The 26,163-nt window shown below is 46.0% G+C and overlaps 1 protein-coding gene and 1 non-coding gene across 50 annotated transcripts in view; one reads left to right on the top strand and one right to left on the bottom strand.

The window, feature by feature from the left end:
- Positions 1 to 3,851: 3,851 nt before the first annotated feature.
- trnaq-cug (transfer RNA glutamine (anticodon CUG)) lies at positions 3,852 to 3,923 on the bottom strand. The gene has a single exon. It is a non-coding gene; the product is annotated as a tRNA-Gln (tRNA).
- A 221-nt stretch (positions 3,924 to 4,144) lies between these two features.
- Positions 4,145 to 26,163, top strand: part of LOC127918233 (ras-related protein Rab-11A-like) — a 31,877-nt gene continuing 9,858 nt past the window's right edge. For all 49 annotated transcript variants that reach the window (XM_052501502.1, XM_052501516.1, XM_052501524.1 and 46 more), the window contains exons 1-4: positions 4,145 to 4,342; positions 22,610 to 22,805; positions 24,462 to 24,655; positions 25,970 to 26,050. In XM_052501502.1, the coding sequence (XP_052357462.1) occupies positions 4,303 to 4,342; positions 22,610 to 22,805; positions 24,462 to 24,655; positions 25,970 to 26,050 (511 nt within the window). In that variant the 5' untranslated portion in view covers positions 4,145 to 4,302. The remainder of the gene's footprint in view (positions 4,343 to 22,609; positions 22,806 to 24,461; positions 24,656 to 25,969; positions 26,051 to 26,163) is intronic.

Below are 26,163 nucleotides of genomic sequence, written 5' to 3' on the forward strand. Positions count from 1 at the left end.
GCGATATAATGTTTGTTTACATTTACTTTGTTAATAAAACCATTACAAGGGTATTTGTTGTTTTCTGTTGGGGTTGAATCACAGCGTTTCTAAACTCAGATGCGCAACATCGCGACACTACCGGGCAAGCTTGCGAAACAGACCAGGCCGGTGTTTGAGATGGAAATTAGCGAAAAAAATGATTAATTTGTTGTTAATTTTCTAAAAATCGAAAAGCAAAACCTAGATTTGGGCCAGTGTCTTTTAAAGCTCCAATATGTAACTTTTTGGACGACCTGACCAAATTCACATTAAAAATGTGTTGTTATAGATCTGTCATTCTCATTGAAAGTCATGAAGCAGTCGACCTGTTCTATGTGCACTCTTTCTATGCTTTCTGTTCTTATGTTTTCTTTTTGCATCTTGTACTCTCGGTTTTGTACACCAGCTTCTAACAGCTGATACAATATAAAATACAATATTTTTGGTTATGGAAAATATATTTCACAGCGGTTTAGTACAATAATTATCTACACTATACTTGCTTGTTTTGTCACATAAACTGAAATTAGAACTATTACATATATATATATATATATATATATATATATTTTTTTTTTAAATGTAACCTTTATTTTACTAGGCAAGTCAGTTTAAAGAACAAATTATTATTTACAATTACGGTCTACCCCGGGCGAAACCCGGACGACTCTGGGCCAAATGTGCGCCGCCCTATGGGACTCCCAGTCACGTCCGGTTGTGATACTGCCTGGATTGTAGCAACCAGGAAATGGCGGAGCGATTTCTGCATCGTGCATCTTTAAGTAGTTGAACATGTTATTACTCCAACCTTGTGAAAGTGACAAACTGACATGTTTTTAAATTTCGTTAAAAACAACTTTATATAGAAGGAGTGCCATTGATTTGATGGCCTGCACATGCGCAGTTCGGAGCTAGACGAACGTTAGACCCGATGACGTATTTACTTATGAGCTTGTGCCACGTTCATATCATAGTCGGAAATAGGAAACTCGATTAGTGTCCAACTTGCTGTTTCTTTGAACCCGGCACATGAAAAACTTCAAACCGTTAGCATATTGGAAATGTCCTTGTTCCAACTAGCACATGAACCAACAAGTGTGATCGGAGATTTCTATTAGAGGAAGCAGTTTCAGCCTATCTTCATTTTTTATTATTTTTATTTAGCCTTTATTTAACCAGGTAGGCTAGTTGAGAACACCTTTATTTAACCAGGTAGGCTAGTTGAGAACAAGTTCTAATTTGCAACTGCGACCTGGCCAAGATAAACGCATAGCAGTGTGAACAGACAACACAGAGTTACACATGGAGTAAACAATTAACAAGTCAATAACACAGTAGAAAAAAAGGGGGAGTCTATATACATTGTGTGCAAAAGGCACGAGGAGGTAGGCGAATAATTACGATTTAGCAGATTAACACTGGAGTGATAAATGATCAGATGGTCATGTACAGGTAGAGATACTGGTGTGCAAAAGAGCAGAAAAGTAAATAAATAAAAACAGTATGGGGATGAGGTAGGTAAATTGGGTGGGCTATTTACCGATGGACTATGTCCAGCTGCAGCGATCGGTTAGCTGCTCAGATAGCAGGTGTTTGAAGTTGGTGATTATACTGTTTTTTTCCCTCAAAGTTGCCGAGATGTCACGTGTCCCACTTACATCATTACACTCGTAACAACTTCAGCATTACGAGATTTCTATTCGATAAAATAAACCTCAGGTAGCAAATAAGCAATTCATTTTTGTTGTTTTAACCAAATTCGGCACTCTCATTGCCAAAAACTCCTTTCTAGGTGGACAAAGCAACGCAATATCGCCACCTGCTGGAGAGAGAGATATTTCACCGTGTTGGGCCTCTCTCTTCCTCTCTGACTAATGGTGTGTTGATGACAACTGGGACCACGGAAAAATACGATTTCAAATCAAGACGTGAGTCATCAGGTCGGAAAATCGGAGCTGTAGAAAGATGCCCAAGTTCCCACACACACGTCTGTTTCATTTTGTACCATTGGCAGCCCGTTTTTTCAGAGTTCCCAGTTGTTTTCTTCTTCTTCGTTGGGATTGGTTTGGCAGATTACTCCCGAGTGACTCAGTGGTCTAAAATACAGCATCTCAGAGCAAGATGCGTCACTGCACTACCTGGTTTGAATATTTAACTAGGCAAATCAGTTAAGAACAATTTCTTATTTACAATGACCTGCGGGGACAGGGGCTGGGATTAAAAATAAATGAAATATAAATATAGGATAAAACACACATCACAACCAGACATACAGCACAACACTACATAAAGAGAGACCTAAAACAACAACACAGCAAGACAACAACATGGTAGCAACACAAATTATGGTACAAACATTATTGGGCTACAGACAACAGCACAAAGGGGCAAGAAGGTAGAGACAACAATACATCACACTAAGCAGCCACAACTGTCAGTACGAGTGTCCATGATTGAGTCTATGAACGAAGAGATGGAGATAAAACTGTCCAGTTTGAGTTGTTGCAGCTCGTTCCAGTCGCTAGCTGCAGCGAACTGAAAAGAGGAGCGACCCAGGGATGTGTGTGCTTTGGGGACGTTAACAGAATGTGACTGGCAGAACGGTGGTTGTATGTGGAGGATGAGGGCTGCAGCCGGACAACTTTCTCACGGCTTCTGGAAAGAAATGCTGTCGGGATGCTCAACCGGTGTCGCTCATTCAGCCGACAGAAACTTTCAACCAGTTCTCCACATTAAGCAACTCTGGTCTCTGGTCTCTCCTCCACCCGTTACAGGGTCTGAGCCACCGAAGCCTCCCACCATTGACTCTGAAAAATTGAAAATACATTTGACCCCATAGGGCCAACTGTAAAGTTTGGTGGAAGAGTAATAATGGTCTTGCGCTGGAAGAAGAATTTGATTGGCCTGCAGAGCCCTGACCTCAACCCCATCGAACACCTTTGGGATGAATTGGAACGCCACCTGCGAGCCAGGCCTAATCGGCCCTACATCAGTGCCCCGACCTCACTAATGATCTTGTGGCTGAATGGAAGCAAGTTCCTGCAGCAATATTCCAGCATCTAGTGGAAAGCCCTTCCCAGAAGAGTACAGGCTGTTATAGCAGCAAAGGTGGACCAACTCCATATTAATGCCCATGATTTTTTGGAATGAGATGTTCGACGAGCAGGTGACCACATACTTTTGGTCATGTAGTGTAGCTAGCTAGCTCTTTATTCACTGACATAAAAAAGCTTGCTTAAATTGATGCTGACGTTGTAGACATGCAGCCCCACAATTAAGAGGAAATGATTGTAATCAGAAATCAGTCCGTTGGGTCAGCTGAGCATAGCAGCTTACTGGAGGCTAACTGCAATGACTTGTGACAGAAGAACAGCTGCTAAATGAAAACTCATAGTAAATGTAAACATTAGCACTCCTCGTTTACAGTAGTTTGGTAGAGCTAGGTTTTGTTGGAAGATTCAACACGAATCTTGGTTAACAGCATCGTTTCAGTCAAAGATAATTTTAGTAACTGGCTCTGGTAACGTCGAGTCGGAAATGTCCGAATTGCGGATTTGTTAAACCCGGCTCATGTTTAACTCTAACCAGTTAGCATGTCACACATTTCCCAGTTTCCTAGTTCAGACTAGCACTTGAACACAGCGTAAAACAATGCAAATGAGGCGTTTAGATTCTTCAAGAATCAATGGGTTCATATTAATTGATAAATCCACAAAATAAATGGATGTAGCAACTGCAGACTACCCCTTTAAACTGAAATATACATATATTCCTTATAATCGAGAAGTCTGCCACTGTTTTGATTCACAGCGAAGAAAATAAAAAAACACAGGTCCTACCGAGATTTGAACTCGGATCGCAGGATTCAGAGTCCTGAGTGCTAACCATTACACCATAGAACCATGTTTTACTGAGATATATAACACGTATTAGTATGTATTGCACCGATTATTTCTCCCGTTGTCTATGATTAGCTGGGCTGTCATGAAGAAAAACAACTTTGCCATAATATATACATTTATTCAATAAATATATTTCGTTTAACATCAAAAGAAAGTAAGACTTGTTATCAATACCAAAAGCTCGATCCGGAAGTGGGCGTTTATATAGCATGTTGGATGCTATAACTCGCTTGTTAAAACGGAGTAGGTACGAGTTGCAGCAGATACCGTTTTAAAGACGGTGCATTGCAGAGTACCAGGCGGGATAGGACCGACGAAGGAAAGGTTAAAGGAAACGGTTCCAATTGGATCCAAACCTCGCCTTCATTTTTGATTCAGGATGGGGAACAGAGATGACGAGTATGATTACTTGTTCAAAGGTAAAGAATCTATGCCAAATCAGACCCCAAAACGTTACCCGTCCATAAAATGTAACTTCATCATGGTTTCATACGAGCTAGCTAGTATTAGTGGTGGTGGAGCTCGGTGCTAATCTAGTTAGCCGCTAGCTAGTACTAGTGGTGGTAGAGCTCGGTGCTAATCTAGTTAGCCGCTAGCTAGTACTAGTGGTGGTAGAGCTCGGTGCTAATCTAGTTAGCCGCTAGCTAGTTATAGTGGTGGTGGAGCTCGGTGCTAATCTAGTTAGCCGCTAGCTAGTACTAGTGGTGGTAGAGCTCGGTGCTAATCTAGTTAGCCGCTAGCTAGTACTAGTGGTGGTAGAGCTCGGTGCTAATCTAGTTAGCCGCTAGCTAGTTATAGTGGTGGTGGAGCTCGGTGCTAATCTAGTTAGCCGCTAGCTAGTACTAGTGGTGGTAGAGCTCGGTGCTAATCTAGTTAGCCGCTAGCTAGTACTAGTGGTGGTAGAGCTCGGTGCTAATCTAGTTAGCCGCTAGCTAGTACTAGTGGTGGTAGAGCTCGGTGCTAATCTAGTTAGTCGCTAGCTAGTACTAGTGGTGGTGGAGCTCGGTGCTAATCTAGTTAGCCGCTAGCTAGTACTAGTGGTGGTGGAGCTCGGTGCTAATCTAGTTAGCCGCTAGCTAGTACTAGTGGTGGTGGAGCTCGATGCTAATCTAGTTAGCCGCTAGCTAGTACTATTGGTGGTGGAGCTCGGTGCTAATCTAGTTAGCCGCTAGCTAGTACTAGTGGTAGAGCTCGGTGCTAATCTAGTTAGCCGCTAGCTAGTACTAGTGGTGGTGGAGCTCGATGCTAATCTAGTTAGCCGCTAGCTAGTACTAGTGGTGGTGGAGCTCGATGCTAATCTAGTTAGCCGCTAGCTAGTACTATTGGTGGTGGAGCTCGGTGCTAAACTAGTTAGCCGCTAGCTAGTACTAGTGGTGGTGGAGCTCGGTGCTAATCTAGTTAGCCGCTAGCTAGTACTAGTGGTGGTGGAGCTCGATGCTAATCTAGTTAGCCGCTAGCTAGTACTAGTGGTGGTGGAGCTCGGTGCTAATCTAGTTAGCCGCTAGCTAGTTCTAGTGGTGGTGGAGCTCGGTGCTAATCTAGTTAGCCGCTAGCTAGTTCTAGTGGTGGTGGAGCTCGGTGCTAATCTAGTTAGCCGCTAGCTAGTACTAGTGGTGGTGGAGCTCGGTGCTAATCTAGTTGCCGCTAAGTACTAGTTAGCCGCTAAGCTAGTACTATTGGTGGTGGAGCTCGGTGCTAATCTAGTTAGCCGCTAGCTAGTACTAGTGGTAGAGCTCGGTGCTAATCTAGTTAGCCGCTAGCTAGTACTAGTGGTAGAGCTCGGTGCTAATCTAGTTAGCCGCTAGCTAGTACTAGTGGTAGAGCTGGTGCTAATCTAGTTGCTAGCTAGTACTAGTGGTAGAGCTCGGTGCTAATCTAGTTAGCCGCTAGCTAGTACTAGTGGTGGTGGAGCTCGGTGCTAATCTAGTTAGCCGCTAGCTAGTTCTAGTGGTGGTGGAGCTCGGTGCTAATCTAGTTAGCCGCTAGCTAGTACTAGTGGTGGTGGAGCTCGATGCTAATCTAGTTAGCCGCTAGCTAGTACTAGTGGTGGTGGAGCTCGATGCTAATCTAGTTAGCCGCTAGCTAGTACTAGTGGTGGTGGAGCTCGATGCTAATCTAGTTAGCCGCTAGCTAGTTCTAGTGGTGGTGGAGCTCGATGCTAATCTAGTTAGCCGCTAGCTAGTACTAGTGGTGGTGGAGCTCGGTGCTAATCTAGTTAGCCGCTAGCTAGTACTAGTGGTGGTGGAGCTCGGTGCTAATCTAGTTAGCAGCTAGCTAGTACTAGTGGTGGTGGAGCTCGGTGCTAATCTAGTTAGCCGCTAGCTAGTACTAGTGGTGGTAGAGCTCGGTGCTAATCTAGTTAGCCGCTAGCTAGTACTAGTGGTGGTAGAGCTCGGTGCTAATCTAGTTAGCCGCTAGCTAGTACTAGTGGTGGTGGAGCTCGGTGCTAATCTAGTTAGCCGCTAGCTAGTACTAGTGGTGGTGGAGCTCGATGCTAATCTAGTTAGCCGCTAGCTAGTACTAGTGGTGGTGGAGCTCGGTGCTAATCTAGTTAGCCGCTAGCTAGTTCTAGTGGTGGTAGAGCTCGATGCTAATCTAGTTAGCCGCTAGCTAGTACTAGTGGTGGTGGAGCTCGGTGCTAATCTAGTTAGCCGCTAGCTAGTACTAGTGGTGGTGGAGCTCGGTGCTAATCTAGTTAGCAGCTAGCTAGTACTAGTGGTGGTAGAGCTCGGTGCTAATCTAGTTAGCCGCTAGCTAGTACTAGTGGTGGTGGAGCTCGGTGCTAATCTAGTTAGCCGCTAGCTAGTTCTAGTGGTGGTGGAGCTCGGTGCTAATCTAGTTAGCCGCTAGCTAGTACTAGTGGTGGTAGAGCTCGGTGCTAATCTAGTTAGCCGCTAGCTAGTACTAGTGGTGGTGGAGCTCGGTGCTAATCTAGTTAGCCGCTAGCTAGTACTAGTGGTGGTAGAGCTCGATGCTAATCTCGTTAGCCGCTAGCTAGTACTAGTGGTGGTGGAGCTCGATGCTAATCTAGTTAGCCGCTAGCTAGTTCTAGTGGTGGTGGAGCTCGGTGCTAATCTAGTTAGCCGCTAGCTAGTACTAGTGGTGGTGGAGCTCGGTGCTAATCTAGTTAGCCGCTAGCTAGTACTAGTGGTGGTAGAGCTCGGTGCTAATCTAGTTAGCCGCTAGCTAGTACTAGTGGTGGTGGAGCTCGGTGCTAATCTAGTTAGCCCGCTAGCTAGTTCTAGTGGTGGTAGAGCTTGATGCTAATCTAGTTAGCTAGCTAGTACTAGTGGTGGTGGAGCTTGGTGCTAATCTAGTTGGTAGCTAGTTCTAGTGGTGGTGGAGCTTGGTGCTAATCTAGTTAGCCGCTAGCTAGTACTAGTGGTGGTAGAGCTCGGTGCTAATCTAGTTAGCCGCTAGCTAGTTCTAGTGGTGGTGGAGCTCGGTGCTAATCTAGTTAGCCGCTAGCTAGTTCTAGTGGTGGTGGAGCTCGGTGCTAATCTAGTTAGCCGCTAGCTAGTTCTAGTGGTGGTGGAGCTCGGTGCTAATCTAGTTAGCCGCTAGCTAGTACTAGTGGTGGTAGAGCTCGGTGCTAATCTAGTTAGCCGCTAGCTAGTTACTAGTGGTGGTGGAGCTCGGTGCTAATCTAGTTAGCCGCTAGCTAGTACTAGTGGTGGTGGAGCTCGGTGCTAATCTAGTTAGCCGCTAGCTAGTTATAGTGGTGGTGGAGCTCGGTGCTAATCTAGTTAGCCGCTAGCTAGTACTAGTGGTGGTGGAGCTCGGTGCTAATCTAGTTAGCCGCTAGCTAGTTCTAGTGGTGGTGGAGCTCGGTGCTAATCTAGTTAGCCGCTAGCTAGTACTAGTGGTGGTGGAGCTCGGTGCTAATCTAGTTAGCCGCTAGCTAGTACTAGTGGTGGTAGAGCTCGGTGCTAATCTAGTTAGCCACTAGCTAGTTCTAGTGGTGGTGGAGCTCGGTGCTTATCTAGTTAGCCGCTAGCTAGTACTAGTGGTGGTAGAGCTCGATGCTAATCTAGTTAGCCGCTAGCTAGTACTAGTGGTGGTAGAGCTCAATGCTAATCTAGTTAGCCGCTAGCTAGTTCTAGTGGTGGTGGAGCTCGGTGCTAATCTAGTTAGCCGCTAGCTAGTACTAGTGGTGGTAGAGCTCGATGCTAATCTAGTTAGCCGCTAGCTAGTACTAGTGGTGGTGGAGCTCGGTGCTAATCTAGTTAGCCGCTAGCTAGTACTAGTGGTAGAGCTCGATGCTAATCTAGTTAGCCGCTAGCTAGTACTAGTGGTGGTAGAGCTCGGTGCTAATCTAGTTAGCCGCTAGCTAGTTCTAGTGGTGGTGGAGCTCGGTGCTAATCTATTTAGCCGCTAGCTAGTACTAGTGGTGGTAGAGCTCGGTGCTAATCTATTTAGCCGCTAGCTAGTACTAGTGGTAGAGCTCGATGCTAATCTCGTTAGCCGCTAGCTAGTACTAGTGGTGGTGGAGCTCGGTGCTAATCTAGTTAGCCGCTAGCTAGTACTAGTGGTGGTGGAGCTCGGTGCTAATCTAGTTAGCCGCTAGCTAGTACTAGTGGTGGTAGAGCTCGATGCTAATCTAGTTAGCAGCTAGCTAGTACTAGTGGTGGTAGAGCTCGATGCTAATCTAGTTAGCCGCTAGCTAGTACTAGTGGTGGTGGAGCTTGGTGCTAATCTAGTTAGCCGCTAGCTAGTTCTAGTGGTGGTGGAGCTCGGTGCTAATCTAGTTAGCCGCTAGCTAGTACTAGTGGTGGTAGAGCTCGGTGCTAATCTAGTTAGCGCGCTAGTTCTAGTGGTGGTGGAGCTCGGTGCTAATCTAGTTGGTAGCTAGTTCTAGTGGTGGTGGAGCTCGGTGCTAATCTAGTTAGCCGCTAGCTAGTTCTAGTGGTGGTGGAGCTCGGTGCTAATCTAGTTAGCCGCTAGCTAGTACTAGTGGTGGTGGAGCTTGGTGCTAATCTAGTTAGCCGCTAGCTAGTACTAGTGGTGGTGGAGCTCGGTGCTAATCTAGTTAGCCGCTAGCTAGTTCTAGTGGTGGTGGAGCTCGGTGCTAATCTAGTTAGCCGCTAGCTAGTACTAGTGGTGGTAGAGCTCGGTGCTAATCTAGTTAGCCGCTAGCTAGTACTAGTGGTGGTGGAGCTCGGTGCTAATCTAGTTAGCCGCTAGCTAGTACTAGTGGTGGTGGAGCTCGGTGCTAATCTAGTTAGCCGCTAGCTAGTACTAGTGGTGGTAGAGCTATGCTAATCTAGTTGGTAGAGTACTAGTGGTGGTAGAGCTCGGTGCTAATCTAGTTAGCCGCTAGCTAGTTCTAGTGGTGGTGGAGCTCGGTGCTAATCTAGTTAGCCGCTAGCTAGTACTAGTGGTGGTGGAGCTTGGTGCTAATCTAGTTAGCCGCTAGCTAGTTCTAGTGGTGGTAGAGCTCGTGCTAATCTAGTTAGCCGCTAGCTAGTTCTAGTGGTGGTGGAGCTCGGTGCTAATCTAGTTAGCCGCTAGCTAGTTCTAGTGGTGGTGGGGGTTGGTGCTAATCTAGTTAGCCGCTAGCTAGTTCTAGTGGTGGTAGAGCTCGATGCTAATCTAGTTAGCAGCTAGCTAGTACTAGTGGTGGTAGAGCTCGGTGCTAATCTAGTTAGCCGCTAGCTAGTTATAGTGGTGGTGGAGCTCGGTGCTAATCTAGTTAGCCGCTAGCTAGTACTAGTGGTGGTGGAGCTCGGTGCTAATCTAGTTAGCCGCTAGCTAGTTCTAGTGGTGGTGGAGCTCGGTGCTAATCTAGTTAGCCGCTAGCTAGTACTAGTGGTGGTGGAGCTTGGTGCTAATCTAGTTAGCCGCTAGCTAGTACTAGTGGTGGTGGAGCTCGGTGCTAATCTAGTTAGCCGCTAGCTAGTTCTAGTGGTGGTGGAGCTCGGTGCTAATCTAGTTAGCCGCTAGCTAGTACTAGTGGTGGTAGAGCTCGGTGCTAATCTAGTTAGCCGCTAGCTAGTTCTAGTGGTGGTGGAGCTCGGTGCTAATCTAGTTAGCCGCTAGCTAGTACTAGTGGTGGTGGAGCTCGGTGCTAATCTAGTTAGCCGCTAGCTAGTACTAGTGGTGGTGGAGCTCGGTGCTAATCTAGTTAGCCGCTAGCTAGTACTAGTGGTGGTGGAGCTTGGTGCTAATCGATGCTAGCTAGTTCTAGTGGTGGTAGAGCTCGATGCTAATCTAGTTAGCCGCTAGCTAGTACTAGTGGTGGTAGAGCTCGGTGCTAATCTAGTTAGCCGCTAGCTAGTTCTAGTGGTGGTGGAGCTCGGTGCTAATCTAGTTAGCCGCTAGCTAGTACTAGTGGTGGTGGAGCTTGGTGCTAATCTAGTTAGCCGCTAGCTAGTTCTAGTGGTGGTAGAGCTCGATGCTAATCTAGTTAGCCGCTAGCTAGTTCTAGTGGTGGTGGAGCTGGTGCTAATCTAGTTAGCCGCTAGCTAGTTCTAGTGGTGGTGGGGGTTGGTGCTAATCTAGTTAGCCGCTAGCTAGTTCTAGTGGTGGTAGAGCTCGATGCTAATCTGGTTAGCCAGCTAGCTAGTACTAGTGGTGGTAGAGCTCGGTGCTAATCTAGTTAGCCGCTAGCTAGTACTAGTGGTGGTGGAGCTCGGTGCTAATCTAGTTAGCCGCTAGCTAGTACTAGTGGTGGTAGAGCTCGTGCTAATCTAGTTAGCCGCTAGCTAGTACTAGTGGTGGTGGAGCTCGGTGCTAATCTAGTTAGCCGCTAGCTAGTACTAGTGGTGGTAGAGCTCGGTGCTAATCTAGTTAGCCGCTAGCTAGTACTAGTGGTGGTGGAGCTCGGTGGTTAATCTCGTTAGCCACTAGCTAGTACTAGTGGTGGTAGAACTCGATGCTAATCTAGTTAGCAGCTAGCTAGTACTAGTGGTGGTAGAGCTTGGTGCTAATCTAGTTAGCCGCTAGCTAGTACTAGTGGTGGTGGAGCTCGGTGCTAATCTAGTTAGCCGCTAGCTAGTACTAGTGGTGGTGGAGCTCGGTGGTTAATCTCGTTAGCCGCTAGCTAGTACTAGTGGTGGTAGAGCTCGGTGCTAATCTAGTTAGCCGCTAGCTAGTACTAGTGGTAGAGCTCGGTGCTAATCTAGTTAGCCGCTAGCTAGTACTAGTGGTGGTGGAGCTCGGTGCTAATCTAGTTAGCCGCTAGCTAGTACTAGTGGTGGTGGAGCTCGGTGGTTAATCTCGTTAGCCGCTAGCTAGTACTAGTGGTGGTAGAGCTCGGTGCTAATCTAGTTAGCCGCTAGCTAGTACTAGTGGTGGTGGAGCTCGGTGCTAATCTAGTTAGCCGCTAGCTAGTTCTAGTGGTGGTGGAGCTCGGTGCTAATCTAGTTAGCCGCTAGCTAGTACTAGTGGTGGTAGAGCTCGGTGCTAATCTAGTTAGCCGCTAGCTAGTACTAGTGGTGGTGGAGCTCGGTGCTAATCTAGTTAGCAGCTAGCTAGTACTAGTGGTGGTAGAGCTCGGTGCTAATCTAGTTAGCCGTTAGCTAGTTCTAGTGGTGGTGGAGCTCGGTGGTTAATCTCGTTAGCCGCTAGCTAGTACTAGTGGTGGTAGAGCTCGGTGCTAATCTAGTTAGCCGCTAGCTAGTACTAGTGGTAGAGCTCGATGCTAATCTCGTTAGCCGCTAGCTAGTACTAGTGGTGGTAGAGCTCGGTGCTAATCTAGTTAGCCGCTAGCTAGTACTAGTGGTGGTAGAGCTCGGTGCTAATCTAGTTAGCCGCTAGCTAGTACTAGTGGTAGAGCTCGGTGCTAATCTAGTTAGCCGCTAGCTAGTACTAGTGGTGGTGGAGCTCGTTGCTAATCTAGTTAGCCGCTAGATAAATTAGCTAGCTACACATTCACAGTAAAGTTAATGTCAGCTTGATATCTTATTAACTAAAATGAGTGCGTTTGGATATGACAGTGTTATACATATATAGTAGACTATTGTCTTGATATTCCTCAATAATGCTAACATAGAGCCTCTGATCATTTTGTCTTTTTGTAGCTTGCCAAATGACCACAACTTATTTACTGAAACCATAGCTAGTTGCTCCAGCTACCTTTTTATTAATAACGTGATGTGATGTCATTCATTTAAAATGTTTTCCTACAGAAGACATGTCTACTAAATAAGGCGTTAGGTAGCTAGATATCTACTATATCCTGCTTGTGTAAAGATCCATGCTGATCATGACATATATGATAAAATGGGTTCTTCCCATTGTGGAGTAATTACTATGGACCATGATGGACCATTGGCCTTTCCTCTCTGGAGGAATGTGACTCATTTCATTCAGCATTTATGATCTCAACCACGAGAATGTCATACCGCTGAATTTAGACCTTTTTTTTTTATGGCGTTTTAACCTGGAATATAGGCTAGGCCTTAGTCCATGTCCAGTCAGCGCATGTTGTCGACTGGGGAGATGTGCTGAGATGTCAAGCACAGAGGAATGTGTGTCAGTAGTCGCAAACCATGGAACCGGGGATGTAGTTACAGACTGTGTATTTATTACTCACTTCTGTATGACCGGTATACCACAGATATAGTCCAACAAACTAGAGGTCGACCGATAAGGGACGATTTTTCAAGTTTTCATAACAATCGGGAAACAGCCTTTTTGGACTCCGATTGCGCGGCAGGCTGACCACCTGTTTGTTACGTGAGTGCAGCAAGGAGCCAAGGTAAGTTGCTAGCTAGCATTAAACTTATCTTATAAAAAACATCAATCTTAATGTAACAGTATCACTTTAGACTGTCCCTCGCCCATACCCGGGCGTGAACCAGGGACCCTATGGACCCACACATCAACAACAGTCACCCACGAAGCATCGTTACCTATCCACAAAAGCCACAGCCCTTGCAGAGCAAGGGGAACTACTACTTCAAGGTCTCAGAGCAAGTGACGTCACCGATTGAAACGCTATTAGCGCGTGTAACAGAATAACTTTACGTCCGTCCCCTCGCCCATACCCGGGCGCGAACCAGGGACCCTCTGCACACATCGACAACAGTCACCCACGAAGCATCGTTACCCATCGCTCCACAAAAGCCGCGGCCCTTGCAGAGCAAGGGGAACTACTACTTCAAGGTCTCAGAGCAAGTGACGTAACCGATTGAAACGCTATTTAGCGCGCACCTCTAACTAAGCTAGCCGTTTCACATCCTTTACGTTAACATAATCACTCGTTAACTACACATGGTTGATGATATTACTAGGTTAACTAGCTTGTCCTGCGTTGCATATAATCAATACGGTGCCTGTTAATTTATCATCGAATCACAGCCTGCACCAATGTACCATAAACATCAATGCCTTTCTTAAAATCAATACACAAGCATATTAAAATCAATACACAATAAATTATATTCCCACTAAGCTGCCTGGAGGTTGTGTAATATGCGTTACTTCATAGGTTTGATGTCTTCACTATTGTTCTACACTGTAGAAAACAGTACAAATAAAGAAAAACCCTGGAATGAGTAGGTGTGTCTAAACTGTTGACTGCTACTGTCTGTATATACAGTGGGGCAAAAAAGTATTTAGTCAGCCACCAATTGTGCAAGTTCTCCCACTTAAAAAGATGAGAGGCCTGTCATTTTCATCATAGGTACACTTTAACTATGACAGAAATTCACATTGTAGGATTTTTAATGAATTTATTTGCAAATTATGTTGGAAAATAAGTATTTGGTCACCTACAAACAAGCAAGATTTCTGGCTCTCACAGACCTGTAACTTCTTCTTTAAGAGGCTCCTCTGTCCTCCACTCGTTACCTGTATTAATGGCACCTGTTTGAACTTGTTATCAGTATTAAAGACACCTGTCCACAACCTCAAACAGTCACACTCCAAACTCCACTATGGCCAAGACCAAAGAGCTGTCAAAGGACACCAGAAACAAAATTGTAGACCTGCACCAGGCTGGGAAGACTGAATCTGCAATAGGTAAGCAGCTTGGTTTGAAGAAATCAACTGTGGGAGCAATTATTAGGAAATGGAAGACATACAAGACCACTGATAATCTCCCTCGATCTGGGGCTCCACGCAAGATCTCACCCCGGGGGGTCAAAATGATCACAAGAACGGTGAGCAAAAATCCCAGAACCACACGGGAGGACCTAGTGAATGATCTGCAGAGAGCTGGGACCAAAGTAACAAAGCACCTGTTGTATTCAGCATTTCACTGTGAGGTCTACCTACACCTGTTGTATTCAGCATTTCACTGTGAGGTCTACTACACCTGTTGTATTCAGCATTTCACTGTGAGGTCTACTACACCTGTTGTATTCATCATTTCACTGTGAGGTCTACTACACCTGTTGTATTCATCATTTCACTGTGAGGTCTACTACACCTGTTGTATTCAGCATTTCACTGTAAGGTCTACTACACCTGTTGTATTCAGCATTTCACTGTGAGGTCTACAACACCTGTTGTATTCAGCATTTCACTGTAAGGTCTACAACACCTGTTGTATTCAGCATTTCACTGTGAGGTCTACCTACACCTGTTGTAGTCAGCATTTCACTGTGAGGTCTACCTACACCTGTTGTATTCAGCATTTCACTGTGAGGTCTACCTACACCTGTTGTATTCAGCATTTCACTGTGAGGTCTACCTACACCTGTTGTATTCAGCATTTCACTGTGAGGTCTACCTACACCTGTTGTATTCAGCATTTCATTGTGAGGTCTACCTACACCTGTTGTATTCAGCATTTCACTGTGAGGTCTACTACACCTGTTGTATTCAGCATTTCACTGTAAGGTCTACAACACCTGTTGTATTCAGCATTTCACTGTGAGGTCTACCTACACCTGTTGTATTCAGCATTTCACTGTGAGGTCTACCTACACCTGTTGTATTCAGCATTTCACTGTGAGGTCTACAACACCTGTTGTATTCAGCATTTCACTGTAAGGTCTACAACACCTGTTGTATTCAGCATTTCACTGTGAGGTCTACCTACACCTGTTGTATTCAGCATTTCACTGTAAGGTCTACAACACCTGTTGTATTCAGCATTTCACTGTGAGGTCTACCTACACCTGTTGTATTCAGCATTTCATTGTGAGGTCTACCTACACCTGTTGTATTCAGCATTTCACTGTGAGGTCTACCTACACCTGTTGTATTCAGCATTTCACTGTGAGGTCTACCTACACCTGTTGTATTCAGCATTTCACTGTGAGGTCTACCTACACCTGTTGTATTCAGCATTTCACTGTGAGGTCTACCTACACCTGTTGTATTCAGCATTTCACTGTGAGGTCTACTACACCTGTTGTATTCATCATTTCACTGTGAGGTCTACTACACCTGTTGTATTCAGCATTTCACTGTGAGGTCTACTACACCTGTTGTATTCAGCATTTCACTGTGAGGTCTACTACACCTGTTGTATTCAGCATTTCACTGTGAGGTCTACTACACCTGTTGTATTCAGCATTTCACTGTGAGGTCTACTACACCTGTTGTATTCAGCATTTCACTGTGAGGTCTACTACACCTGTTGTATTCAGCATTTCACTGTGAGGTCTACTACACCTGTTGTATTCAGCATTTCACTGTGAGGTCTACCTACACCTGTTGTATTCAGCATTTCACTGTCAGGTCTACCTACACCTGTTGTATTCAGCATTTCACTGTGAGGTCTACCTACACCTGTTGTATTCATCATTTCACTGTGAGGTCTACTACACCTGTTGTATTCAGCATTTCACTGTAAGGTCTACTACACCTGTTGTATTCAGCATTTCACTGTAAGGTCTACTACACCTGTTGTATTCAGCAGTTCACTGTGAGGTCTACTACACCTGTTGTATTCATCATTTCACTGTGAGGTCTACTACACCTGTTGTATTCAGCATTTCACTGTAAGGTCTACTACACCTGTTGTATTCAGCATTTCACTGTGAGGTCTACTACACCTGTTGTATTCAGCATTTCACTGTGAGGTCTACTACACCTGTTGTATTCAGCATTTCACTGTGAGGTCTACCTACACCTGTTGTATTCAGCATTTCACTGTCAGGTCTACCTACACCTGTTGTATTCAGCATTTCACTGTGAGGTCTACCTACACCTGTTGTATTCATCATTTCACTGTCAGGTCTACCTACACCTGTTGTATTCAGCATTTCACTGTGAGGTCTACCTACACCTGTTGTATTCATCATTTCACTGTCAGGTCTACCTACACCTGTTGTATTCAGCATTTCACTGTGAGGTCTACCTACACCTGTTGTATTCAGCATTTCACTGTGAGGTCTACCTACACCTGTTGTATTCAGCATTTCACTGTCAGGTCTACCTACACCTGTTGTATTCAGCATTTCACTGTGAGGTCTACCTACACCTGTTGTATTCAGCATTTCACTGTGAGGTCTACCTACACCTGTTGTATTCAGCATTTCACTGTCAGGTCTACCTACACCTGTTGTATTCAGCATTTCACTGTGAGGTCTACCTACACCTGTTGTATTCAGCATTTCACTGTGAGGTCTACCTACACCTGTTGTATTCAGCATTTCACTGTGAGGTCTACCTACACCTGTTGTATTCATCATTTCACTGTGAGGTCTACTACACCTGTTGTATTCAGCATTTCACTGTAAGGTCTACTACACCTGTTGTATTCATCATTTCACTGTGAGGTCTACTACACCTGTTGTATTCAGCATTTCACTGTAAGGTCTACAACACCTGTTGTATTCAGCATTTCACTGTGAGGTCTACCTACACCTGTTGTATTCAGCATTTCACTGTGAGGTCTACCTACACCTGTTGTATTCAGCATTTCACTGTGAGGTCTACCTACACCTGTTGTATTCAGCATTTCACTGTGAGGTCTACCTACACCTGTTGTATTCAGCATTTCACTGTGAGGTCTACCTACACCTGTTGTATTCAGCATTTCACTGTGAGGTCTACTACACCTGTTGTATTCAGCATTTCACTGTGAGGTCTACTACACCTGTTGTATTCATCATTTCACTGTAAGGTCTACTACACCTGTTGTATTCAGCATTACACTGTAAGGTCTACTACACCTGTTGTATTCAGCATTACACTGTAAGGTCTACTACACCTGTTGTATTCAGCATTTCACTGTGAGGTCTACAACACCTGTTGTATTCAGCATTACACTGTGAGGTCTACTACACCTGTTGTATTCAGCATTACACTGTGAGGTCTACCTACACCTGTTGTATTCAGCATTACACTGTTAGGTCTACAACACCTGTTGTATTCAGCATTACACTGTGAGGTCTACTACACCTGTTGTATTCGGCACATGTGACATAACATTTTGATTTGATTGAATTGACTCAAACCTGTCTCTTTCTCTGGCCCAGTGGTGTTGATAGGAGACTCTAACCCATCTCTCTCTCTCTCTGGCCCAGTGGTGTTGATAGGAGACTCTAACCCATCTCTCTCTCTGGCCCAGTGGTGTTGATAGGAGACTCTAACCCATCTCTCTCTCTGGCCCAGTGGTGTTGATAGGAGACTCTAACCCATCTCTCTCTCTGGCCCAGTGGTGTTGATAGGAGACTCTAACCCATCTCTCTCTCTCTCTGGCCCAGTGGTGTTGATAGGAGACTCTAACCCATCTCTCTCTCTGGCCCAGTGGTGTTGATAGGAGACTCTAACCCATCTCTCTCTCTCTCTGGCCCAGTGGTGTTGATAGGAGACTCTAACCCATCTCTCTCTCTGGCCCAGTGGTGTTGATAGGAGACTCTAACCCATCTCTCTCTCTCTGGCCCAGTGGTGTTGATAGGAGACTCTAACCCATCTCTCTCTCTCTCTGGCCCAGTGGTGTTGATGGGAGACTCTAACCCATCTCTCTCTCTCTCTCTCTCTCTCTGGCCCAGTGGTGTTGATAGGAGACTCTAACCCATCTCTCTCTCTGGCCCAGTGGTGTTGATAGGAGACTCTAACCCATCTCTCTCTCTCTCTGGCCCAGTGGTGTTGATAGGAGACTCTAACCCATCTCTCTCTCTCTCTGGCCCAGTGGTGTTGATAGGAGACTCTAACCCATCTCTCTCTCTCTCTCTCTCTGGCCCAGTGGTGTTGATAGGAGACTCTAACCCATCTCTCTCTCTCTCTCTCTCTCTCTCTCTCTCTCTCTCTCTCTCTCTCTGGCCCAGTGGTGTTGATAGGAGACTCTAACCCATCTCTCTCTTTCTCTCTGGCCCAGTGGTGTTGATAGGAGACTCTAACCCATCTCTCTCTCTCTCTCTGGCCCAGTGGTGTTGATAGGAGACTCTAACCCATCTCTCTCTCTCTCTCTCTGGCCCAGTGGTGTTGATAGGAGACTCTAACCCATCTCTCTCTCTCTCTGGCCCAGTGGTGTTGATAGGAGACTCTAACCCATCTCTCTCTCTCTCTCTCTCTCTCTCTCTCTCTCTCTCTCTCTCTCTCTCTGGCCCAGTGGTGTTGATAGGAGACTCTAACCCATCTCTCTCTCTCTCTCTCTCTCTCTCTGGCCCAGTGGTGTTGATAGGAGACTCTAACCCATCTCTCTCTCTCTCTCTCTCTCTCTCTCTCTGGCCCAGTGGTGTTGATAGGAGACTCTAACCCATCTCTCTCTCTCTCTCTCTCTCTCTCTCTGGCCCAGTGGTGTTGATAGGAGACTCTAACCCATCTCTCTCTCTCTCTCTCTGGCCCAGTGGTGTTGATAGGAGACTCTAACCCATCTCTCTCTCTCTCTCTCTCTCTCTGGCCCAGTGGTGTTGATAGGAGACTCTAACCCATCTCTCTCTCTCTCTGGCCCAGTGGTGTTGATGGGAGACTCTAACCCATCTCTCTCTCTCTCTCTCTGGCCCAGTGGTGTTGATAGGAGACTCTAACCCATCTCTCTCTCTCTCTCTCTCTCTCTGGCCCAGTGGTGTTGATAGGAGACTCTAACCCATCTCTCTCTCTCTCTCTGGCCCAGTGGTGTTGATAGGAGACTCTAACCCATCTCTCTCTCTCTCTGGCCCAGTGGTGTTGATAGGAGACTCTAACCCATCTCTCTCTCTCTCTCTCTCTCTGGCCCAGTGGTGTTGATAGGAGACTCTAACCCATCTCTCTCTCTGGCCCAGTGGTGTTGATAGGAGACTCTAACCCATCTCTCTCTCTCTCTCTGGCCCAGTGGTGTTGATAGGAGACTCTAACCCATCTCTCTCTGGCCCAGTGGTGTTGATAGGAGACTCTAACCCATCTCTCTCTCTGGCCCAGTGGTGTTGATAGGAGACTCTAACCCATCTCTCTCTCTCTCTCTCTCTCTCTCTCTGGCCCAGTGGTGTTGATAGGAGACTCTAACCCATCTCTCTCTCTCTCAATTCAATTCAATTCAATTCAAGGGCTTTATTGGCATGGGAAACATGTGTTAACATTGCCAAAGCAAGTGAGGTAGACAACATACAAAGTGAATATATAAAGTGAAAAACAACAAAAATTAACAGTAAACATTACACATACAACAGTTTCAAAACAGTAAAGACATTACAAATGTCATATTATATATATATATATATATACACAATGTACAAATAATTAAAGGACACAAGATAAAATAAATAAGCATAAATATGGGTTGTATTTACAATGGTGTTTGTTCTTCACTGGTTGCCCTTTTCTCGTGGCAACAGGTCACAAATCTTGCTGCTGTGATGGCACACTGTGGAATTTCACCCAGTAGGTATGGGAGTTTTTCAAAATTGGATATGTTTTCGAATTCTTTGTGGATCTGTGTGATCTGGGGGAAATATGTCTCTCTAATATGGTCATACATTGGGCAGGAGGTTAGGAAGTGCAGCTCAGTTTCCACCTCATTTTGTGGGCAGTGAGCACATAGCCTGTCTTCTCTTGAGAGCCATGTCTGCCTACGGCGGCCTTTCTCAATAGCAAGGCTATGCTCACTGAGTCTGTACATAGTCAAAGCTTTCCTTAATTTTGGGTCAGTCACAGTGGTCAGGTATTCTGCCGCTGTGTACTCTCTGTGTAGGGCCAAATAGCATTCTAGTTTGCTCTGTTTTTTTGTTAATTCTTTCCAATGTGTTAAGTAATTATCTTTTTGTTTTCTCATGATTTGGTTGGGTCTAATTGTGCTGTTGTCCTGGGGCTCTGTAGGGTGTGTTTGTGTTTGTGAACAGAGCCCCAGGACCAGTTTGCTTAGGGGACTCTTCTCCAGGTTCATCTCTCTGTTTGTGATGGCTTTGTTATGGAAGGTTTGTGAATCGCTTCCTTTTAGGTGGTTGTAGAATTTAATGGCTCTTTTCTGGATTTTGATAATTAGTGGGTATCGGCCTAATTCTGCTCTGCATGCATTATTTGGTGTTTTACGTTGTACACGGAGGATATTTTTGCAGAATTCTGCGTGCAGAGTCTCAATTTGGTGTTTGTCCCATTTTGTGAAGTCTTGGTTGGTGAGCGGACCCCAGACCTCACAACCATAAAGGGCAATGGGCTCTATGACTGATTCAAGTATTTTTAGCCAAATCCTAATTGGTATGTTGAAATTTATGTTTCTTTTGATGGCATAGAATGCCCTTCTTGCCTTGTCTCTCAGATCGTTCACACCTTTGTGGAAGTTACCTGTGGCGCTGATGTTTAGGCCAAGGTATGTATAGTTTTGTGTGCTCTAGGGCAACAGTGTCGAGATGGAATTTGTATTTGTGGTCCTGGTGACTCGACCTTTTTGGAACACCATTATTTTGGTCTTACTGAGATTTACTGTCAGGGCCCAGGTCTGACAGAATCTGTGCATAAGATCTAGGTGCTGCTGTAGGCCCTCCTTGGTTGGTGACAGAAGCACCAGATCATCAGCAAACAGCAGACATTTGACTTCGGATTCTAGCAGGGGAGGCCGGGTGCTGCAGACTTTTCTAGTGCCCGCGCCAGTTCGTTGATATATATGTTGAAGAGGGTGGGGCTTAAGCTGCATCCCTGTCTAACCCCACGACCCTGTGTGAAGAAATGTGTGTGTTTTTTGCCAATTTTAACCGCACACTTGTTGTTTGTGTACATGGATTTTATAATGTCGTATGTTTTACCCCCAACACCACTTTCCATCAGTTTGTATAGCAGACCCTCATGCCAAATTGAGTCGAAGGCTTTTTGAAATCAACAAAGCATGAGAAGACTTTGCCTTTGTTTTGGTTTGTTTGGTTGTCAATTAAGGTGTGCAGGGTGAATACATGGTCTGTTGTACGGTAATTTGGTAAAAAGCCAATTTGACATTTGCTCAGTACATTGTTTTCATTGAGGAAATGTACGAGTCTGCTGTTAATAATAATGCAGAGGATTTTCCCAAGGTTACTGTTGACACATATTCCACGGTAGTTATTGGGGTCAAATTTGTCTCCACTTTTGTGGATTGGGGTGATCAGTCCTTGGTTCCAAATATTGGGGAAGATGCCAGAGCTAAGTATGATGTTAAAGAGTTTTAGTATAGCCAGTTGGAATTTGTTGTCTGTATATTTGATCATTTCATTGAGGATACCATCGACACCACAGGCCTTTTTGGGTTGGAGGGTTTTTATTTTGTCCTGTAACTCATTCAATGTAATTGGAGAATCAGTGGGTTCTGGTAGTCTTTAATAGTTGATTCTAAGATCTGTAGTTGATCATGTATATGTTTTTGCTCTTTGTTCTTTGTTATAGAACCAAAAAGATTGGAGAAGTGGTTTACCCAGACATCTCCATTTTGGATAGATAATTCTTCGTGTTGTTGTTTGTTTAGTGTTTTCCAATTTTCCCAGAAGTGGTTAGAGTCTATGGATTCTTCAATTGCATTGAGCTGATTTCTGACATGCTGTTCCTTCTTTTTCCGTAGTGTATTTCTGTATTGTTTTAGTGATTCACCATAGTGAAGGCGTAGACTCAGGTTTTCCGGGTCTCTATGTTTTTGGTTGGACAGGTTTCTCAATTTCTTTCTTAGATTTTTGCATTCCTCATCAAACCATTTGTCATTATTGTTAATTTTCTCTCTCTCTCTCTCTCTCTGGCCCAGTGGTGTTGATAGGAGACTCTAACCCATCTCTCTCTCTCTCTCTCTCTCTCTCTCTGGCCCAGTGGTGTTGATAGGAGACTCTAACCCATCTCTCTCTCTCTCTCTCTCTCTGGCCCAGTGGTGTTGATAGGAGACTCTAACCCATCTCTCTCTCTCTCTGGCCCAGTGGTGTTGATAGGAGACTCTAACCCATCTCTCTCTCTCTCTGGCCCAGTGGTGTTGATAGGAGACTCTAACCCATCTCTCTCTCTCTCTCTCTCTCTCTCTCTGGCCCAGTGGTGTTGATAGGAGACTCTAACCCATCTCTCTCTCTGGCCCAGTGGTGTTGATAGGAGACTCTAACCCATCTCTCTCTCTCTCTCTCTCCAGTGGTGACTCTAACCCATCTCTCTCTCTCTCTCTCTCTGGCCCAGTGGTGTTGATAGGAGACTCTAACCCATCTCTCTCTCTCTCTCTCTCTCTCTCTCTCTCTCTCTGGCCCAGTGGTGTTGATAGGAGACTCTAACCCATCTCTCTCTCTCTCTGGCCCAGTGGTGTTGATAGGAGACTCTAACCCATCTCTCTCTCTCTCTCTCTCTCTCTCTCTCTCTCTCTCTCTCTCTCTGGCCCAGTGGTGTTGATAGGAGACTAACCCATCTCTCTCTCTCTCTCTCTCTCTCTGGCCCAGTGGTGTTGATAGGAGACTCTGGTGTGGGGAAGAGTAACCTGTTGTCTCGTTTCACCCGGAATGAGTTTAACCTGGAGAGTAAGAGCACCATCGGGGTGGAGTTTGCCACCCGCAGTATCCAGGTGGATGGGAAGACCGTGAAGGCTCAGATCTGGGACACAGCTGGCCAGGAGAGATACCGGGCTATTACATCAGCGTGAGTCTTTCTGGTGGTGGTGGTGCGCGCACACACACACACACTAGGAATGTAATGATTCACTGATACTCATCAGTCCCTGATTGAAATGTTAAAACAAGACAGCATCGGTCCACGGTCCCCAAACCATCCAGGTCCACGGTCCCCAAACCATCCAGGTCCACGGTCCCCAAACCATCCAGGTCCACGGTCCCCAAACCATCCAGGTCCACGGTCCCCAAACCATCCAGGTCCACGGTCCCCAAACCATCCAGGTCCACGGTCCCCAAACCATCCAGGTCCACGGTCCCCAAACCATCCAGGTCCACGGTCCCCAAACCGTCCACGGTCCCCAAACCATCCAGGTCCACGGTCCCCAAACCATCCAGGTCCACGGTCCCCAAACCATCCAGGTCCCCGGTCCCCAAACCATCCAGGTCCCCAAACCGTCCAGGTCCACGGTCCCCAAACCATCCAGGTCCACGGTCCCCAAACCATCCAGGTCCCCAAACCGTTCAGGGTCCCCAAACCATCCACTAGTGGTTGATGCCTAGTCTCCCTTGTGGATCTATTCTGATAGTGGTAGTGGGGTGGTAGATGTCTAGCCTCCTTTACGGCTCTAATCTGATAGTGGTAGTGGGGTGGTAGATGTCTAGACTCCCTTGTGGATCTATTCTGATAGTGGTAGTGGGGTGGAAGATGTCTAGCCTCCCTTGTAGATCCGATAGTGGTAATGGGGTGGTAGATGTGTAGTCTCCTTTACGGCTCTAATCTGATAGTGCTAGATGTGTAGTCTCCTTTACGGCTCTAATCTGATAGTGCTAGTGGGGTGGTAGATGTCTAGTCTCCCTTGTAGATCTAATCTGATAGTGTTAATGGGGTGGTAGATGTCTAGTCTCCCTTGTGGCTCTAATCTGATAGTGGTCGATGCCAAGTTTCCTTTACGGCTCTAATCTGATAGTGCTAGTGGGGTGGTAGATGTCTAGTCTCCCTTGTGGCTCTAATCTGATAGTGGTCGATGCCAAGTTTCCTTTATGGTTCTAATCTGATAGTGATAGTGGGGTGGTAGATGTCTCGTCTCCCTTATTCCTCTAATCTGGTAGTGGTAGATGCCTAGTCTCCTGTATGGCTCTAATTCTGGATAAGAGCGTCTGCTAAATGACTTCAATGTAATGTAAAATGTAATCTGATAGTGGTAGTGTGGTGGTACATGTCTTGACTTCCTTATGGCTCTATTCTGATAGTGCTCGTGGGGTGGTAGATGTCTATTCTCCCTTGTGGCTGTAATCTGATAGTATTAGATGTTTATTCTCCCTTATGGCTCTATTCTGGTAGTGGGGTGGTAGGGATCTTGACTTCCTTATGGCTCTATTCTGATAGTGGTAGTGGGGTGGTAGGGATCTTGACTTCCTTATGGCTCTATTCTGATAGTGGTAGTGGGGTGGTAGGGATCTTGACTTCCTTATGGCTCTATTCTGATAGTGGTAGTGGGGTGGTAGGGATCTTGACTTCCTTATGGCTCTATTCTGATAGTGGTAGTGGGGTGGTAGGGATCTTGACTTCCTTATGGCTCTATTCTGATAGTGGTGGTGGTTGTCACGTTTGTTCGTTCCTATCTGCTAGATATATTTATGTGACCAATCAAATTTGATTTGAACTGTCTTCTCTGGTCCACAGGTATTACCGTGGTGCCGTGGGTGCTCTTCTGGTCTATGACATCGCCAAGCACCTGACCTATGAAAGCGTGGAACGTTGGCTGAAGGAGCTGAGAGACCATGCTGACAGCAACATCGTTATTATGTTGGTTGGCAACAAGAGTGACCTGCGCCACCTCAGGGCTGTGCCCACCGATGGGGCACGGGCGTTTGCAGGTCAGTACAGAACCAACCTGATCTGGTTTCAGATGTATTTGTTCAGGTCAGTACAGAACCAACCTGGTCTGGTTTCAGATGTATTTGTTCAGGTCAGTACAGAACCAACCTGGTCTGGTTTCAGAACCAACCTGGTCTGGTTTCAGATGTATTTGTTCAGGTCAGTACAGAACCAACCTGGTCTGGTTTCAGATGTATTTGTTCAGGTCAGTACAGAACCAACCTGGTCTGGTTTCAGATCCAACCTGGTCTGGTTTCAGAAACAACCTGGTCTGGTTTCAGAACCAACCTGGTCTGGTTTCAGATGTATTTGTTCAGGTCAGGACAGAACCAACCTGGTCTGGTTTCAGATGTATTTGTTCAGGTCAGTACAGAACCAACCTGGTCTGGTTTCAGATCCAACCTGGTCTGGTTTCAGAAACAACCTGGTCTGGTTTCAGAAACAACCTGGTCTGGTTTCAGATCCAACCTGGTCTGGTTTCAGAACCAACCTGGTCTGGTTTCAGATGTATTTGTTCGGGTCAGTACAGAACCAACCTGGTCTGGTTTCAGATCCAACCTGGTCTGGTTTCAGATCCAACCTGGTCTGGTTTCAGATCCAACCTGGTCTGGTTTCAGATCCAACCTGGTCTGGTTTCAGATCCAACCTGGTCTGGTTTCAGAACCAACCTGGTCTGGTTTCAGATCCAACCTGGTCTGGTTTCAGATCCAACCTGGTCTGGTTTCAGATCCAACCTGGTCTGGTTTCAGATCCAACCTGGTCTGGTTTCAGAACCAACCTGGTCTGGTTTCAGATCCAACCTGGTCTGGTTTCAGATGTATTTGTGCAGGTCTGGTATCAGGCTAGTACCAACCATGCCTCCCTACTCCCACATAAGGAGGTCTAAGAGTAGTGGTGTTCATCTTTTCCTTACTCATGAGTGGCTGTCGGTGATCAGGGTTTGCTTATTCACTTACTGTAATGTCTCGGGGAGACGTCTCTGCAATGTCTCGGGGAGACGTCTCTGCAATGTCTCGGGGAGACGTCTCTGCAATGTCTCGGGGAGACGTCTCTGCAATGTCTCGGGGAGACGTCTCTGCAATGTCTCGGGGAGACGTCTCTGCAATGTCTCGGGGAGACGTCTCTGCAATGTCTCGGGGAGACGTCTCTGCAATGTCGCGGGGAGACGTCTCTGCAATGTCTCGGGGAGACGTCTCTGCAATGTCTCGGGGAGACGTTTCTGCAATGTCTCGGGGAGACGTTTCTGCAATGTCGCGGGGAGACGTTAACACAGTAGTGATTGACATGGTTTACCGTTTCCCTCTGTCCCTCAGAGAAGAACGGTTTGTCTTTCCTGGAGACCTCAGCCCTGGACTCTACTAACGTGGAGACATCCTTCCAGACCATTCTGACTGGTGAGTAGTCCTCTGTCTGTCTGTGCATGGACTATTTTCTATGAGGTTTAATAAAGTCATTATATTTTAAATGGGCTATATTGTATTATGGCACAGGGTTTAGCACAGGCCAG

The sequence above is a fragment of the Oncorhynchus keta genome, unplaced genomic scaffold, assembly GCF_023373465.1.
Source record: "Oncorhynchus keta strain PuntledgeMale-10-30-2019 unplaced genomic scaffold, Oket_V2 Un_contig_1381_pilon_pilon, whole genome shotgun sequence".
NCBI classification, from domain to species: Eukaryota; Metazoa; Chordata; class Actinopteri; order Salmoniformes; family Salmonidae; genus Oncorhynchus; species Oncorhynchus keta.